The following is an 18,983-nucleotide window of genomic DNA, read 5'->3' on the forward strand; positions in this document are numbered from 1 at the left end:
ATTGAAAGGTAAATTAAATGCCATATTTCGTTTTTCCATTTCAAATTATTATGTTTTTACTAAACATTGTTTCGGCTAGTAGCAACAAACACATGGAGAACGCAGCTAGCCTTTAAACACGCTAACGAACGGTTGTGTACGAATTTCATTGGACGAGCGTCACGAGATTCTACGCTGAAAGTTTTACGGGCGGGGGGGGGAGACAATTTCGGAATTTTCCCCTTCCGACGGCAGCAGGCGCTAAAGCGTCTAGCCAGTGAAAAACGTACGCAAGAAAATCCACGACTTTTGACGGGTTGCGTTCTCCTTGTGTGGGGTGTTGTGTTTGTTGCTCCTAGGTTTCGGGATGCTGTAGACTAACGTAAAGAAAAGAATAACTGCTCTTATTAAATAAAGAAGCTACATTTAAGTTGGGATTATAAATCGAGCGCACACGGGATTATATTTAGGGGTTTCCTGTAACGATTTGAGTGTAAGTGAAGCACTAACACGAAATGATCTTTAAGATACCAGATGTATGTCACAGCATATTACTTACAAAAGAAAAATCTAATTGATATAAAAATGGTGATCAAATAGTTAAAACGTTTTTGATTAATATAAGGATAAATATGTATTTGACTGTCTGATGCTTTTTAATTTTAGATTTCGCTAACCCTTTGCAACGATCAGCTCTGTTGGCGGAACTGAAAATACTAACGCAATTAGAAAAACATATTAACATTGCTAACCTTCTCGGAGCCGTCACTAAGAACTTCAGCAACGGTAAGAGGCTCTATTGCACCGATAAATCCTGCAAACAAAGCACCTAGTCTACAACTATCGGTTTTTTTATAATATACGGGAGGTCACTTGTTAATAATTTTTCAACGTCACTAATTGCAGTCGATAAATGTTTTTGAATTTAATGATTAAGTGTGTTTTTATATGATTTGTACAATAAATAGAATAATTTAAAATCAGTCAATTAGGGTCACAAATGTTTAGCTGAAAAAGGCAAATATGTCCAATTGCGGTTAAAGGGTACGGCTAATGGCCCGTGTTCATAAACACTTTGGTCCTTGATTAGTCTCAAGGCATTTGACTTATTTTCTTTTGCTTTTAAAGGAGAGCTGCTTTTGATATTGGAATTTTGCCGTTTTGGAAATCTTCGCGATTTTCTATACAGAAACCGAAAGTATTTCGTTGGCGAAATGAATCAAGAAGGAGTCTTAAAATCCTGGAACGGGAAAGATAAAACCATCAGTACGACAAATGATGATACTATTGCGGAAATACACAATTTCGAACAGCGGATTAAACCCTGCGACTTGATCTCTTATTCTTTTCAAGTTGCCAAAGGAATGAGACACTTATCTTCAAAAAAGGTAAATACCATTTGATTTTTACTTTATATAAATTTAATGCAGTATTTTTGGTGTAAAATTTACCTTCATTAAGTAGCGTAAAGAAGCTTATCAGTAGGATGTACCCCAATCTTTGGCACTTTTCAATGTAGAGGTACACGTGGGGGTCGGCACCGGAAGTCCCCGCTTCCTCCCCCCTCCCTAAACTAGGTCACAGGTGGCGCGGGGGGTCGGCATTTTCCTCCCCCCTCGGGGTGAGTCACCGAAGGTCATTGACCCCCGCCAGGTGGCGCGCGCGTACTTCGCGCTGATTGGCGCGCGCGATTACCACGCGGCGCGTGTACTGCGCGTGTACTGCGCGCTAATTGGCTGACTCGAAATTATTCAAAATGGCGCTGATTGGTTGGTATTTTGTCGCGGAAAGGGGTCAGTACTCCTTTAAAGGAATTCCCAGGCTCGCTATACTCGGTCCCCGTTTTCCATTGTAAAGGCGGTGACAGGTTTTTGATTAAGTGTTTATCGGGGAATTCGCCGTTGCTAGGTTACTCCGCGCGCTGTTTGAGACTCGGGGAATGTGTGACCTTGTAGCTATATAATAAAAACATTTTTGGCGGGAATTTGACAAAGGCTTAACATAAGTTTGTAACTCTCTTTTAGCGATTATTATATGAACTCTTAGTAATTTGAAAATTCACGTGATTTGGCCGCCATCTTTAATGTTTCATATTCAAACGAGTTCTGTAGGGTGGCCATCTTTGTTATTTTTTCGAAATTTACCATATTTACGTCAATTTTTTTAACGCTTTTAAACAAGTTGTTCCTAACGGATTTTTTATATCGTTACGTACCTAGATGACTTGGACTTGGTTATTATTATGACATATGCATCATATATTACGGTCACTTAACCTTTAAAAACGACGCGCGGGAATGTTTGTGAATTAATTAGGGAATGGATATTTCAAGTTTTTTTAAACATAGTCAATACGTTAATAACGGGGAAAATATTGTATTACCTGTCATCCGTTGGGGTCATCTCGCGTAAACATGTGTTAAAAGGGGGAATTACATATCAAGACATTACTCGCGTTTCGGCGTGTGTAACAAGGCCGGTTCGCGCTCATGAAATTTAAATAAACGTTAATAATGCAGTAAAAAGCTAAGCCTAACAAATTTAAGAAATACTTGGTCGTCAAAACTACTGTTGAAAACATTTGCTGTTATAATCTTCCGCGTATTGACTTAATAATAATGGTATTTTATAGCGTCATATGAAATAACGGGCGGAAATAACTTACTTACGAGTTTAAGGTGAATCCTACGAAGCAAGAATTACATTAGTATAATAACAAACAAAACATTTACTAATAAAAAAATTATAAACTGAAAATGTTTTTGAAACCGCGATTTATAGTCGTCCTGTATTCATCCATATTATAAATATAACTACGTCTCCAAAGAAATGTCCATACTCCTTTAAAAATGTAAATCCCCAGCTCTTTGTTAAATATTGATATTGTTACGGCGATTGTAACGTCAGAGATACTAAAGTTTGAAAAATACAAGTTTAAAATGTTTTAACGTACCTTTTTAAAGGCCATGAATAATCCACTTTTTCTTATTGAGTCAATTAAAATTAAGTTAAGTTAATAGCCGTTAGCGCTCCTCTGATTACCGCGAACTATCTCTCTCCGCGTTTATCTCCATTGTTAACAGGTTTTGAATGATTAAGAGCAGGTGTTGAGCGGAGAATCCTCCGTTGCTATGGTGACCTCGGCGCGACATTTATTTGAGTATCAACAAACTTAGCATTAGAAGAATTATAGGATTAATTATTATTATTGATCGCTATTGTCAGTTATAATAAGAATGAAAATAGAGTTGCAATTTATTCCGGCGATATGTACTTTTAAATTTTAACAGATTTGACATACATTATAAAGTCTAGCACCTTATATCCTATGAACAATATTTTTGGAAAAAGTACAGCTAGATAAATGGCCAAAAAAATTTTACATAACCGAAATACTACATTATTATAGATAATAAATAATACTATAAATATAGAACTCAGTTAATCAAGTTAATTTTAACGAAACATGCAAACAATTACCAGCCTATCAATTTGATATTTTAATTATTGTTGTTGGCAATTAAACAAATCATGTTTTGTTATCACAACAACTTGAACACAAGTTTTTAACTAATGTTTGATACCTATTTAATGTAAAAGTAGCTTCATGATTTGTGGCGCTTTGGGTTTAATTTAATAGACTAGTTTCTTAATCTTTCAGGACTTTTTTGTTAGAAGATTTCTGTAGTTATTTGTCATAATATCGCGGTAAAGAATGCGTTTCTCAGTATAAAAAGCGAATAAGAAAAAAAATCGTTGTGTTTTACGACTACCTATCCCGGACTAAAGGAGTAGAATCTACAAAGTATAGCAACCTTGTAAATTAATCCTATAATTCTTCTAATGCTAAGTTTGTTGATACTCAAATAAATGTCGCGCCGAGGGCACCATAGCAACGGAGGATTCTCCGCTCAACACCTGCTCTTAATCATTCAAAACCTGTTAACAATGGAGATAAACGCGGAGAGAGAGATAGTTCGCGGTAATCAGAGGAGCGCTAACGGCTATTAACTTAACTTAATTTTAATTGACTCAATAAGAAAAAGTGGATTATTCATGGCCTTTAAAAAGGTACGTTAAAACATTTTAAACTTGTATTTTTCAAACTTTAGTATCTCTGACGTTACAATCGCCGTAACAATATCAATATTTAACAAAGAGCCGGGGATTTACATTTTTAAAGGAGTATGGACATTTCTTTGGAGACGTAGTTATATTTATAATATGGATGAATACAGGACGACTATAAATCGCGGTTTCAAAAACATTTTCAGTTTATAATTTTTTTATTAGTAAATGTTTTGTTTGTTATTATACTAATGTAATTCTTGCTTCGTAGGATTCACCTTAAACTCGTAAGTAAGTTATTTCCGCCCGTTATTTCATATGACGCTATAAAATACCATTATTATTAAGTCAATACGCGGGAGATTATAACAGCAAATGTTTTCAACAGTAGTTTTGACGACCAAGTATTTCTTAAATTTGTTAGGCTTAGCTTTTTACTGCATTATTAACGTTTATTTAAATTTCATGAGCGCGAACCGGCCTTGTTACACACGCCGAAACGCGAGTTCTTGTAATGTCTTGATATGTAATTCCCCTTTTTAACACATGTTTACGCGAGATGACCCCAACGGATGACAGGTAATACAATATTTTCCCCGTTATTAACGTATTGACTATGTTTAAAAAAACTTGAAATATCCATTCCCTAATTACTTCACAAACATTCCCGCGCGTCGTTTTTAAAGGTTAAGTGACGGTAATATATGATGCATATGTCATAATAATAACCAAGTCCAAGTCATCTAGGTACGTAACGATATAAAAAATCCGTTAGGAACAACTTGTATAAAGCGTTAAAAAAATTGACGTAAATATGGTAAATTTCGAAAAAATAACAAAGATGGCCACCCTACAGAACTCGTTTGAATATGAAACATTAAAGAAGGCGGCCAAATCACGTGAATTTTCCAAATTACTAAGAGTTCATATAATAACCGCTAAAAGAGAGTTACAAACTTATGTTAAGCCTTTGTCATGTTAAATTCCCGCCAAAAATGTTGTTATTATATAGCTACAAGGTCACACATTCCCCGAGTCTCAAACAGCGCGCGGAGTAACCTAGCAACGGTGAATTCCCCGATAAACACTTAATCAAAAACCTGTCACCGCCTTTACAATGGAAAACGGGGACCGAGTATAGCGAGCCTGGGAATTCCTTTAAAGGAGTACTGACCCCTTTTCGCGACAAAATACCAACCAATCAGCGCCATTTTGAATAATTTCGAGTCAGCCAATTAGCGCGCAGTACACGCGCAGTACACGCGCCGCGTGGTAATCGCGCGCGCCAATCAGTGCGAAGTACGCGCGCGCCACCTGGCGGGGGTCAATGACCTTCGGTGACTCACCCGAGTGGGGAGGAAAATGCCGACCCCCCGCGCCACCTGTGACCTAGTTTAGGGAGGGGGAAGGAAGCGGGGACTTCCGGTGCCGACCCCTTTCTACCTGTACATTGAAAAACCCTGAAGACGTTACCTCATCCTACTCTTATCCCACGCTTCCATGGCAACAATCGTTAAAGAACAAAAACCGTAACGTAATCGTTGGATTTATTTCTAGACTATTTGTTTCCAGAGTTAAACGTATCTGAATTCTCGAAATATCGCCTTCGAAATAGTTTGAACAGCAACTCCATTGAGGGAAATTATTCAATTAGAAAATTTAGTTTTCTAAAATAGAAATAGACGCTTCAATAAATGCCGCTTTTTTCACTCCCCTACGCGTATGCACGAATCACTGACTAAAATAGGCACATGTTTTTGAAAGTTTACTAAGTAAAGCGAAAGTTGATAGCGTGCCATTTTTTTCTTTCAGAAGGTGAGTACGGAATTGAACGAGCCTTTTTATAGTGAAATATTAAGCAACGCGTTCTTTAATATATGACCCTTTTACATGTATGTCCTGATTCTCTGTATTCAAGCACGTATATATAGAAAGTCTAAGGGGGGGGGACGGGTCATAACATAACCAGATGAAATCGCGAGCGTAGCGAGCGCGAAATTTGTTCGTTAGCAATAACGCATATTTAAAGTACTGGCTTGACTCTGGACGAGTGACAATGACATTTCCGCACGTGTATCAAACGAAGTTTTTTTTTAATACATTTGCGAGCAAATGATCATTTTTACGTCTTACTGTTTATTTCTTAATGTTGCGCTCCTTTCATAAGATAGGAATCGAGTCCTAAGGGGGTTTGAACCCCCTAAACCCCCCTTATATACGTCCTTGTCTGTATTACTACTTCTAGGCTAATCGATAAACAAGTTGTATTTAAGCGTCTATTGAGAAACGAATACCTTGTGAATTTACATATGGTGGTATATGAAAACTCGTGTTAAGAGAAACACCTCGTCATTATCGTTTTTTTGTTTGTTCGGAGAGTTTCTGGAATCGGTGTACAAGTCTGTTGCTTTAATGACTTAATTTATTTCACTTTCGTGTGAATGTAATCAGGGTACAGATTTTTAGAAGTCTGTTAGTCTTTATTACTCTCGGAGGTACAGGTTTTATTCGATTTCACTTAATACATTATTATTTATGCTATACAGCAAGGCAGGCTCGGGACATGGTCACATACACTAAATGATTTGTATACCCCCGTACCGTTAAATAAAACATACCGGGGGGGGGGCATGGTCACAGAAGGAAAATTTAAATTTCTCAAGTCGAAAGGTCAGTCTAGTTAATACACAGGGCCTCTCCGATCTTCCCAGGGCTGTTTATCTAGCCATAATGAGGGAACCTCCATCGCCTTGAACAAAGTTAAAGTTTGGAAGATTATAAAGAAAATCCCCTACAACGCGCTCTGAAATCTCCACACAACTTCATCCAGTCAATGTCTCGGATAGAGCCCTATTCTAAGAAAGACCCACCCAATTTCCGGTTGGCATTGTTCGCATAGTTAATTAGGATTCTCCTAAGACAAGTTTTAGGTAACGGTTAATTGTATCATTCATGTAAAGTATAAATTTTTCAAAGGCTGTAAATCGTGAAAGAAAATCTGGGTCATCCTCATTTGATCTAACAAAATCAGGGTCATTCCCGTTTGATCTAACAAAATCAGGGTCATTCCCGTTTGATCTAACAAAAATTGGAAGTCATGCTGCAAGTCTTCCTCAATTAAACACTGATGCAAATATTTAAAAGATAGGAACCTTCTTCGTTCAAAACACGCCACACGGTGGCTTACCAACATAGAGTGACTGCCAACATGTGGGTTGTCATTATTGGTCCAAATAATATCCACCTTGTATTAGTGGTTTCTAGCTGCGCTTTGAGTGAAGAAGCAGGACGTCAGTATACACACCCTTAACCAGCAGCAGCACTGTATGGACTGCAGCCCTGTAGTCACGGAGTGGGCACCTAGATAGTTTCGAATTTCTGCATTCATAAACCCGGGCGGCTTCACCTGGGTTTTGCAGCATTAGCTGTTAACCAATAACAATTCAAGGAACTGCTTATTAATGTAATTTTTTGGTCAAACTGCTATAGTAACGTGGCCCTTTATGAGCCATGGTGTGCAAAAGCTTGTGGCCTTATCGTAGAGTTGGGGTCCGGCACATAGAGGTGGTGGCGCACTGGGATATGTTAGCCGTGGTAAAAAGAACCTAACACCCTCTCCGACTTCGGTTAGGTAGGAGCAGGAAACTGGATTTCGGCTCAGGTTAGCGGATAAGGTCCAGGCATCCCGGCCGTTTCGGAGGATTGGGTAGCTTACTGAGGATTGGCGAATCTTCGTATAAGGCACATGTTTGCGCTTGGAGCACCGGTTTATAAATTCCTGACAAACTTCTACAGTAACGCGGGTAAATAACTCAATTTTTAAATGGACTGTTGGGCGATTTGTGATCCATTAATTTATATTCTTCCTACAACGATAGATAAATTATTTTTCTTCTGAAATGTTATTTGCTAGCTTAACCTGGCGACTTTTTCCTAAACCCCTTTGTGAAATCTAAAATGCACATACAACCACGCTTTCCGGGAAAGCACGGGCTGATCTATAGGGTGACGCAGAGCTCTGGATATAGAGCCTTTTATATTAATAGCCCTATATATAAATAATATTTTCTTTACATTTATAGCCCTCTTTATTTTAAGTTTTACACATGTATTGCCAATTAAAGTTAGAGCTCTGTTTTTAATTTTCCAGAAAAAATTGCGGAAAAATTTCCACTAAATTTAAAATTGAAACAAATTACTTTTTAAGGGTTTTTAATGTTTTAAACTTTTTATCGATACGAAATGTCTAATAACCGTAAAATATTGCAAAACATTATTGGTGTTACATTGTTAATCAGTTTAAACTAGTTTAGAGGTTTAGATTTACTTTAAGTTCAGAAAAAATGAGGCGACAATGCGGCTTCATTTAAATTTGCAAACAATATTAGACTCACTTCTTTTTAGAAAAAAGGAAACGAACGAATTTTTTAAAAGTGCACAACACAAGAGTTTTAATTTAAAATTTATTTCACCCGTCTAGTTTCGAACAAGTTATCGGATCGTCATCAGGGGTATGATAACGTGTCCAAAACTAGTCGGGTGAAATACATTTTAAATTAAAACTCTTGTGCACTCTTAAAATTTCGTAGTTGTTGAAAACTTTTTTTGTTAATTGCGGAATATTTCGGAAAATTTTCCGAAAAAAGGCTTATAGTTGATATAAAAAACCTGGAAACAAATTTATGCAAAAAATCGAAAACATTTCGTATTTCCTTTAGGGCAAACCCCAATGCAACGATGAATGGTTACATTTTAGTTTCATGTGCCTGTTTTGTTTCAGCTGATTCATCGAGATTTAGCTGCGAGAAACGTTTTGTTGTCCGATTTCAATGTTGTCAAGATTTGCGACTTCGGTCTCACCAAAGATATCTCCAAAGAAGGCTTTTACACAACGCAAAGCAAAGTGAGCTTATGTTTTAAACAATCAATGCCGATATACATTTAAAGCAATATTTTCATTCGCAAAGACACAAACAAACAATAGTATCAAAATTTTATAAAAAAGATAAGGTTAAATCAAATATAAAACTATGGGCCGAGCGAGTATATCTCGTTCCGATTCTTTTGACTGAGGTAGTTATACAGGGTGTTACGGATAAGAGTACCGAAACTTTATATATGCGTTCTATGGGTCTCTATGAGTACAAAGTGTCTAATAAACATGGGTCCTAAAGTGCTTCGTTTCAGAGGTATGGGCTCCCAAAAAATTACCTTATAAACCGGACACAGCCTAAAATCTGGCAAATAATATTCTTCCTTGAACCAAATTTTTTTCATTAAACGATCAATTGTTTTTTATCCGTGAGGCTTGAAACTTTAATAACAAGTGGCCAAAGTACATTTATGTCCTTTAAGAAGTAAAATGAGTTTGAAGACAAAGCCATTTTAATTTAGTGATACGATTTTAATTATTAAATTAAAAGATACAAATGTTATGAAAATTTTAAAGGAATGGTTTTAAAATTGTCTAATTCGTTCTCTAGCTAATAGGGCACATTGGACTAGGAACGTTTATTGCACGGACGGCCTAAGGAAAATTGGGTTAGAAGCTCAAAGATTCAACCAGCAGTAGATTCCTAAAAGACTGGTGTCAGATCGACTGGCGTTTGAGTCTGTAGATAGAAGGTTAAGAAAAATACAAGACATCAAATAAACGTCCTGGATACGTCCCGATTAAGCTGATATTTAACCATACTAAACACTCTCGGACGTCTTTAGGCTTAACGTACACTCATCCTCGGCATGTTCACTAAAAACCCGACGGACGTCTTACTCTTAGAACTTGTGCTCGGGACGTACTTTGACTCTGGAAAAATCAGACATTTGCTCGTCTTTTAACCTCTGATTTACGTCAACATCTCTATCTCCATCCGGTTTTTGGGACATCAAACGGAGAAATTCAATACACCAGCGTACTGTCCATAGGACGCTGGAGGTATGATGTTGTGTTTGCTGGGGCACTGAAAAACGTCAATTCTACGAGGATAGTCAGCCTTGTTGAAGCTTGTACGTGGTTTAGGTGTTATGGGAGTAATTGGTGTTTATGTAGAATAAACTTAAAACCTAAAAGTGTAAATAATCCATAATTCGTTTAGTTTAATGATAACGCCAGCTAAAACTTATTCGGAAGTGATACGCAAAAACCAGTTACAAATAATTATTGTCTTTTAATAAATTGTAAAACATCACAATAACTGCTCAAAATGACAACGCCGTACAAATGATTGACGAATCTTTTCGAAGATTTCAGGCTTGTTCCGAATAGTCTCACATCCATCTATAATGTGTTGACGAAGGTCATTAATGTCACGGACATCTGTTTTATAAACAAGGTCCTTCAGATATCCTCAAAGAAATCAATCGCAAGTGTTTAAATCGAGCGATCGAGGCGGCCACGAAATAGTTCCTCCTCGTCCTATCCACCTTAAAGGAAATGTTGCATCAAGTTGATCTCGCACTACGTGGCTGATATGTAGTGGCACTCCATCGTGTTAGAACCACATTCGCACTCTAGTTGCCAACGGGACGTCTTCCAATAGCTCTGGTAACGATTCCTGAAGAAATCATTTGTATGACTCTCCATTTAACCTAGATGGAAGAAAATTGGTCCAACTAGATAGTCTCTGACAATTCCACAATAAATGTTGAGGCTGAAGCGCTCTTGGTGAGTTGCGACTATTGTTCCATGTGGGTTATTTTGGCTCTATTGATAATTATGGTGCTAAGTGACTATGCCGTTCCGGGAAAAATTGGCCTCATCAGCTGTTAGGATAATACTTGCGAACTGTGGGTCATTCAGTACTCTGTCCCCAAACCACTGACAGAAGTTGGTACGTCTAGGATAACTTGAAAACAAAAACATTTACTTCTTGTACAATAAAAAGTCTAGGATAGTCGGCGTCATTCACGTCTTGGAATTTTTGAAGATGGAAAGGGTGACCACGTAGAATTCTTCAGACCATAACATGATTGACATCTAACTGTCATACAATTGGATCATCATCGAAAATTGTAAGTACCTAACATTTTATCAAAAAATATTAAAAAATTATAACTAAAAAGTAGTTATAAACCGAGGTATTTACCTGTTCTTCCACGTCAAGTGGAATGTTGTGCACTCTCTCCCGGTACGGTTGAAGTTGCCCGGTCTACAGCTTCAAAAGTTCGCCTTTTCAGAACCCTTCTTAGTGGGTAGTGTTCTTGATACAACTTCCGGGCCACATCTCCTCTTTCTTCGGCTCGTCCGTATGCAGCGTTAGAAAAATGTGCCATCAATATCGCAATTGTGGTTACAAAGTAAATAAGTTTCCCAAATAATCAATATTTTATACTGATTTATTTGAAAAAAAAAGTTCAAAATTCAAAGTTTTAACATTGTTTTTTTTATGATTGACATGTAACCGGGAAAGAGATACAAATAATATTTTGACTGGTTTTACCAAAAGACGAACGATTGAATCTTTGAACTTCTAACCCCATAAGCGTTCTTTGACGTGCCATATTAACCACAGAACGGATTAGACAAACTTAAAAGCATTCTTTTAGAAATCTTATGACATTTGTATCTTAAATTTTGAAAATTAAAGTCGTTCGTAACGACAAAATGTTTTTATTTTATTTGGAACCGTGTCAATAAAATTAAAATGCTTTGTCTTTAAACTCATTTTACTACTAAAAGGACATTAATGAACTTTTGCCACTTGTTATTAAAGTTTCTCGCCTCACGGATAAAAAACAATTGATAGTTTAATGAAAACAATTTGGTTCAAGGAAGAATATTGTGTCCGGGTTTTTTGGGAGCCCATATCTCTGAAACGAAGCACTTTAGGACCCATTTTTATTAGACATTTTTTACTCATATAGACCCATAGGATGCACATAGAAATTTTCGGTACTCTTATCCGTAACACCCTGCACAAATGATTTTTATGAAAATTACTAGGTAAAAATTTTAATTTTTTATATTTAAGTAAATACACCGAGGGACATTGATTGTTGAAATTAACTCGTTTTCTGAAAATATTTTCTCACTTTTAAAAAAATATTGTTTTACCACTAGGTGCTCGATCAATTTTTTCAATTAAGAATTTATAGAGCATCATTTGAAATCAATGAATACCTTCAGTTTAATGGAAAACTACGACCCAAAATAAACTGAAAAGAGATAGTCGTGCACTTTATAATTTAAGCATAGCTTAATCATCTAAAATTTCAATTTGTTCTGCACGTTTTTAAGCCCTTAAAGAACTTGGAAACTGATTTTGAAACATCTAATTACCAATAAATGGTTTAAGTTCACGTTTATTTTTGTTATTTAATGGAAGTAACTTTTTGTTAAGCACGATTGAGATTGGAGGTTACCGTCAATTACAATGATACGTGAATGAGTTAGGTTGGGATGTGAAGTGATTATCATTTTCGCCTCGCATCAAAAGGAGCCGGGTTCGATCCCAGCTTGTGACACTGAGTGAATACTCGGAAAAGCTCCTTCTCCGTGAGTTCGCCAGTTCTTTCACTACGGGGTTAAGGGGTTTTCAACCGAGTTGTCCAGTTTCCCCATTCCGTAAAAACTTGCTGAGGTTAACGGCTGTTGACTCGCGTGGCATGAAGGGCTTGCCACCCCCTTCCTACGCATTAAAACCCAGCCACCAGCTATTGTCATTACAAGTTGCTTTCTTTCCCCCGGATGAAACAAGTTTACATTGCCCAACTTGTCAATGTCAGATATTTGATGTTCTAAAAATTCTCAATTTACAAAATTGATCTTGCTCCTAGTGGTGAAAAAATATGTTTCCTTAAAATGTGAAAATATTTTTAAAAAAAGGATGAAATTTTATTAATCAATGTCCGGTGTTTTTACTTAATCTTAAAAATTTTAAATATCTACCTGAAGTAGTTTTTGTAAAAAATAATTTGTAAATCTTTGCTAGTATATTATTTTATATTAACTTATATTGCAATCTACCGTTCTTTGGGTTTGAGCCTAACATTGACTTGCATCGAGGGGCTAACCACTTTCAGATGGCCTGTACACAGCTTACGCACACTAAACACTGATAAAGGTGCAGACTCTAAAGATTACGAGTAATCTCATTAGTAGAGTCAAAAAGTACGGGCTTGTACGCTGATTACGCGGAGTGACCGCCCCTCGACTTGCATGTAGAATCTAACTACGGTCTAGATATAGTCTACGGCGTCGTCATTGTCGTAATTATTAATGCCTTTTGCTTTCTTGAATACTTTTATAAATATAATTGACACACTAAAGCTCATTAGATTACCATATTTAGTAACGAACTATGACCCCAAAGTCTTCAATTTCGTCGAACTTTAAGGCCCGGCCCATTAATGATCTCATAAATTTTGCTAAGGATATTTTAATATTGCTGAGCTTTGTTTTTGTGGTTTTGGGTCCATATAAATAGCCTTGGTCAAAACAGTAACTTTGTCATATTTCAAGGGTCTTTCCAAATTTGAAAGGTAACTCTTAATTCCCAATAACGAGTTCCTACTTACTCAAAGAGCTTTATCGATCTAGAACTTTTCACGCATAGGCGCTGCTCTGCTCGCATTATTGTTTTGGCTTTGTTACTGGCAAACAATTGCTTGTACAGTATTTGCAATTTAAGATTTGAGTGTATCATAAGACTTTTTAACCGGTTGCTTTTTTACGAAAGTTTACCGTATTTTATAATTGTACTTCGTAGGTTCATGAACAGGTTAAGAATACCTGTGAAAAAGCTGCCTTAATTTTAAGCTAATAAATTTTAATTATGACAAACAAATAAATATTTTTTGTTTGATGAAAATAATTCAGCAAACTTTTTCTTATTTTAAAGCACGGCCAAGTTTTTTCCGAAAGCTTTGAAAAAGGCCCAGAAACGCCACTGCTCTAAATTGTTCCAAATAATCTAAATTTGTTATCTAACAATTTAAATCATTCAATGCATATTGATACCATTTCATTTGAAAAACGAACGGATTCGTTTTCTTTGAAAACTGAATTAATATTTTTTTGAATATTTTAACTTATAAAATTATTAACTTAATCCTAATAAAAAGAGTCAGCACCATTTTGAGAGTCTTACATTAATCTATCGCTTCTTCAAATAAGTTTTATTGTACCAAAATGTTTCAGTTTGACTTAAGACTTATTTTATTTATCTGAAGGCTTTAGTTGCGATAAAATGGAATGCTCTGGAATCATTATCGGACAAAGTTTACACAGTTAAAAGTGACGTGTACGTATATAACCACTAAAAATATTATTATTAGTCAGAAATTTAATGATGCTTTTTCACGTTTTCTTTAAAAATATAGAAATTTAAAATATTTAGAATTTCGACAAATTAAATTTATGTTGTATTCGATTGAACTGAAATGAACTAGCATTTTTTGTGTATAAATAGTGAAGTGGGTGAACGTCAAGATGACGTTATCAATCTATCATACTCTTCCCTTTTTTCCTTGTCTTAATTAATATATCTCTCTATCTCACTTTCTGGTTGCTGTTTATATCCCGACGTTGCTTTGTTTCAATCTATCACTCACTCCCTCTTATTGCTGTTTACATCATCTCTTTGGTTGGTCTCAATCTGTCTGTGGTTGCTGTTTTTATCCCCTCTTTGGTGTGTAAACGCTTTCTCTCTGGCTGCTGTTCCCATCACCTCTTAACATTGTCTAATATATATCTCCATGTGGCTGCTGCTTCTACTTCCTCTTTGTTTTGCCCCAATTTCTATCTTTCTGGCTGCTGCTTCTATTTCCTCTTTGTTTTGCCCCAATTTCTATCTTTCTGGCTGCTGCTGTTCTATTTCCTCTTTGTTTTGCCCCAATTTCTATCTTTCTGGCTGCTGTTATATTTCCTCTTTGTTTTGCCCCAATTTCTATCTTTCTGGCTGCTGTTATATTTCCTCTTTGTTTTGCCCCAATTTCTATCTTTCTGGCTGCTGTTCTATTTCCTCTTTGTTTTGCCCCAATTTCTATCTTTCTGGCTGCTGTTCTATTTCCTCTTTGTTTTGCCCCAATTTCTATCTTTCTGGCTGCTGCTTCTATTTCCTCTTAGTTTTGCCCCAATTTCTATATTTCTGGCTGCTGTTCTATTTCCTCTTTGTTTTGCCTCAATTTCTATCTTTCTGGCTGCTGCTTCTATTTCCTCTTTGTTTTGCCCCAATTTATATCCATCTGGCTGCTGTTTACCCAACGTTGCTTTCGTAGTCCTAAAATTCTTGATTAGTTTATTAATAAGATCATTAAAATAAACTGGTTATAAAACGAAATTTCCGTAAAAGAGGCCTTAGGAAACGTCCAATTATGAATATTCTTTAATCGTGAGGTACGGAAGGAAAAGACTTATAAAAAAAATAAAACGAGGTTTTGATTTTCTCTTTAACCGATAAAATAACAATTTAGGTACTCGCACACCCCTAGTTAAATTTCCTTTCACAAATTAGTAAATCAAACTGCCATTAATAAAAAATGTTGACAAATTTTAGACACATTCTAAATAGTATATTATAGTTAAACTAGTCTGAATTAAAACTAGTTTATTTTTAAAAACTTTGTAACTAATTAACTGAAATGAGCAAAATTAACTTTTTGGCACAGATAAAACGGTTTTTTAACACCATCGCAAATCGTCAGCTTATTTTAAACGTTTTTAAACTAAGCAGATGTTAATAAATATTTATTATTTCATTAGCATGTCGAATACTAATTTTGTAATTATTAGAAAAAAGATGGATAAAAAATAATCGAAATCGGAGCACTAGGATAGTCGATAAACAACAGGTTGTTTTATTTTGAAAATATTATTACCTTCCGAAATAATTAAAAAAAAACTGATTTTGGTAATGACAAAAAACGTCTTTCTAGACATTTATATTTTCTGAAAACAAATTTATTTGAAAACCTTAAAAAAATTAAAGTTTCGGTAAATTGTCGATTTTCATATGAATTTACAATTTGGCTTTTCGTAGATGGTCTTACGGTGTTCTTCTCTGGGAAATATTTTCTCTGGGTTCCGAACCATATCCCGGAGTAGTAATCGACGAACATTTCTACTACAAGCTCAAAAATGGGTATCGGATGGAGAAACCAAAACACGCGCCTGATGAAGTGTAAGAAATATTTCTGAACTTTCTGGAATTGAAATATATTTTATTCAAAATATTCCGATTTTCCTGGCAATGAATAACTTATAAACACTAACAGAAGTGTAAAGCAAAAACAAGTTAAGAGATGATATTTGATAGTTTTCTAATCCAAAGTGAGGAATCTGCCACTGTTTAATATTTGTACATCCTTTGTTTAAAAAAGGCTTTAAACAAACCGTTTAGAAAAGACTTAAACACATATATTAAAATGGCTGAAAACAAACATTAAAAATCTTTTTCAAAAGTGTTATAATTTTAAACATTTTTTTTTAAACTGCATTCCACCGTATTGCCCGTTAGCCGCTATGAACCCCAATTTTTAAAAATAATTACCAAGTTTTTTGAAACGCAGATACAATATAATGTTGGAATGTTGGAAAGAGGAGCAAACTAACAGACCAGACTTCCAAAATTTGGAAGAGTTTTTCGATAAGAGACTCTCGACCGAAGTTCAAGGAGTACGTTTCTAATAAAAGACGCATTTGATTTTCTTTTTTAAAAGTGATACTTATAGAAGCGATCTGTTTCAGTATTACTTGAGTTTGATTGAGAAATTCAAAGTACAAATTAACGAAATGGAAAGTAAATCATTGTGTAACATTAAGAATGATGAAAAGAAAACGGGCAATGCATCACTTGTGGATCAGGGAGTCATTCCAAGTGAAACAAATGAAGCAGAAATTGAAGAAAAGCGATACGAAAATGAAGAAATGACTCAACTCTGAAGTAACTTTATTAGAAGTATTTAAGATAAATCATGCGATAGCAGGCTCTAAGTGCCCTTCCTACCCTTAAGGCACCGACTAAATAGTGTCGGGTATGAGAAGTTACTTGTTTTGTTTTAATGGCCTAGATAGTTAGACCTTTACAGAAAACAATTAATAAGGGGCACTGCGTTTCCGAACGCAGCTATTCGTTTGTTTGCTGAGCTAAGCAATCGATAGGGACTTGAAAAGGTAATCATATACTTTTTCTTCAAAATAAGTTTTATGTCCTTGACTTATGTTCGATATATTCAACCAAGAACCTTGTACCTTCTTCGTCAACTACACTATTTATATTTATTGTGTTGAACAAAGAAAGTTCATTTAAAGATCTTTATGAAATGGGGCTTATAAAGATATTTTTTAATCTGAAATTAGCTAAGATTATACAGCGATATTTTTATTAAGAAAAATCATTTGTTAATAATTTTAAAAACTAGAATAAGCTTTTTAAAATAATTTAATGGTTCTGCGTTTTTTTAATAATAATAAAACATGAATTTCGGAAATAAAAATTAGAAACACTCCAATTTGTAATTATTTCTACTGTTATGGACATTTTTTTGCGGTGGTTAATGTAAATAAGTGTGTACCCATACAAGAAAAAATCTGTCAAATAACACATAGATAATGAAAAGTCCCAATATCGCATTCAGAGATTTTTCCAACAATTCTGACCTTATCGAATAAGTTATCAGTCTAGGACATTTTAATTTAATGTCTAGGGCCTTAAACTACCTACTCGGCCGCAATCTAAATCTTCTCTGTTTAGAGGAGCTCTATTTTTATGAGAACAACTTATGGTCTTCAATCAGTTTTTTTTAAGTTTTGAATATAAGAACAAAGGTACCTTATTCCCGGTGCCTTAGGGTAAACTTAATTATAAGTAATGAAGTTGTACTTTTCGTTAGGCTGTCTAAGTAATTGAACTAACTTTCCAAATTGACGGTGTCCGTTATGAAAATATTAAACCTGATATCTTAATATAAATGCTAATTACTAAGAATAAGTTGGAGGGAAAATGTATCACAAGAAATCTATCTCCAGATTCCCAGTTTACTAACATAAAATTGAGATTTAGGTCCATGTCAATTCCAGTTTCCAGTCTCTTGAGCTCAGCTGCCTATATGTGTCACTGCTACTTTGGAACAATCCAAGCTTAATCATTTTCAGTTTTTGGGCACCTTTAGAAACCTTTCTTTAGATTTTCTCTTTGTTTTGATCACTGGAACATTTTTTTTTCCAGAATTTATCAAGTTCAATTTTCCAAATCTTAAAAATGAAGAACCAAAAATATAAAATTTCCGAATTTCTAAAATCACCTTTTTACAAGAACTGTGTATATTACATTTAAAGCTTTTTCAATTTTGGCAACAGTTTATATTTATAAACTTCCTAAAACGAATGATGTAGTTAATTATTATAATCTTTTCCGATACGTTGTAAGCCGAATAAATCTATTACATGAGAGGTTTATGTATCTAACAAATAATGGAGTACAATTCGTGCCCGGCGTAAAGTTGATTTGCTTAGTAACTCTCGTATGGAAATGATGCGCAGTGGAAGTCTTTGTTAAAAGTTCGTTTTTAAATGTATTATTAAATTGATATGTATATCAACGTTTGTACTGATTTTACAAGAACTGGCGTAAGAATCGTGATCACCGCCATCTATGTCCATCTCTGTCACTCACACGATGAAAGGAAATGGAAATGGTGATTCCAAAAAACCCTAGCTAGTTCTTACAATATATAAAAGCCGATATCTAAATGTTTTGTGAGTAGACCTTTTATAATGTCGCTATATTAGAAAAAAATTGTGTATTCCCCTCAGCGATTTAAAACATCTGTTAAGTTAGAAATTACCAAATAAAATGGTTTTTATCTTTGTAAATAGACACGAAGAAAAAATGCAGTCACAATACCCATGGTTTGTACAAAATGACGGCACTTATATTTTGGCGTGAAACAATTACATCGAAAATTATATTTTTAGTTTTGATTGTAGTTAGAAGGGA

At 35.2% G+C, this 18,983-nt stretch overlaps 1 protein-coding gene across 1 annotated transcript; it reads left to right on the forward strand.

Annotated features, from left to right (window-relative positions):
• Positions 1-1,193: 1,193 nt before the first annotated feature.
• Positions 1,194-16,927, forward strand: LOC149945299 (platelet-derived growth factor receptor alpha-like). The gene is made up of 6 exons (XM_090176497.1): positions 1,194-1,367; positions 8,828-8,950; positions 9,867-9,982; positions 16,026-16,166; positions 16,555-16,660; positions 16,733-16,927. Exons 1-6 carry the CDS (start codon positions 1,194-1,196, stop codon positions 16,925-16,927), a joined length of 855 nt encoding a protein of 284 aa, XP_090032623.1.
• Positions 16,928-18,983: the final 2,056 nt, after the last annotated feature.

The sequence above is a fragment of the Leiobunum rupestre genome, chromosome 5 (assembly GCF_980474605.1).
Source record: "Leiobunum rupestre chromosome 5, qqLeiRupe1.1.hap1, whole genome shotgun sequence".
NCBI lineage: Eukaryota > Metazoa > Arthropoda > Arachnida > Opiliones > Sclerosomatidae > Leiobunum > Leiobunum rupestre.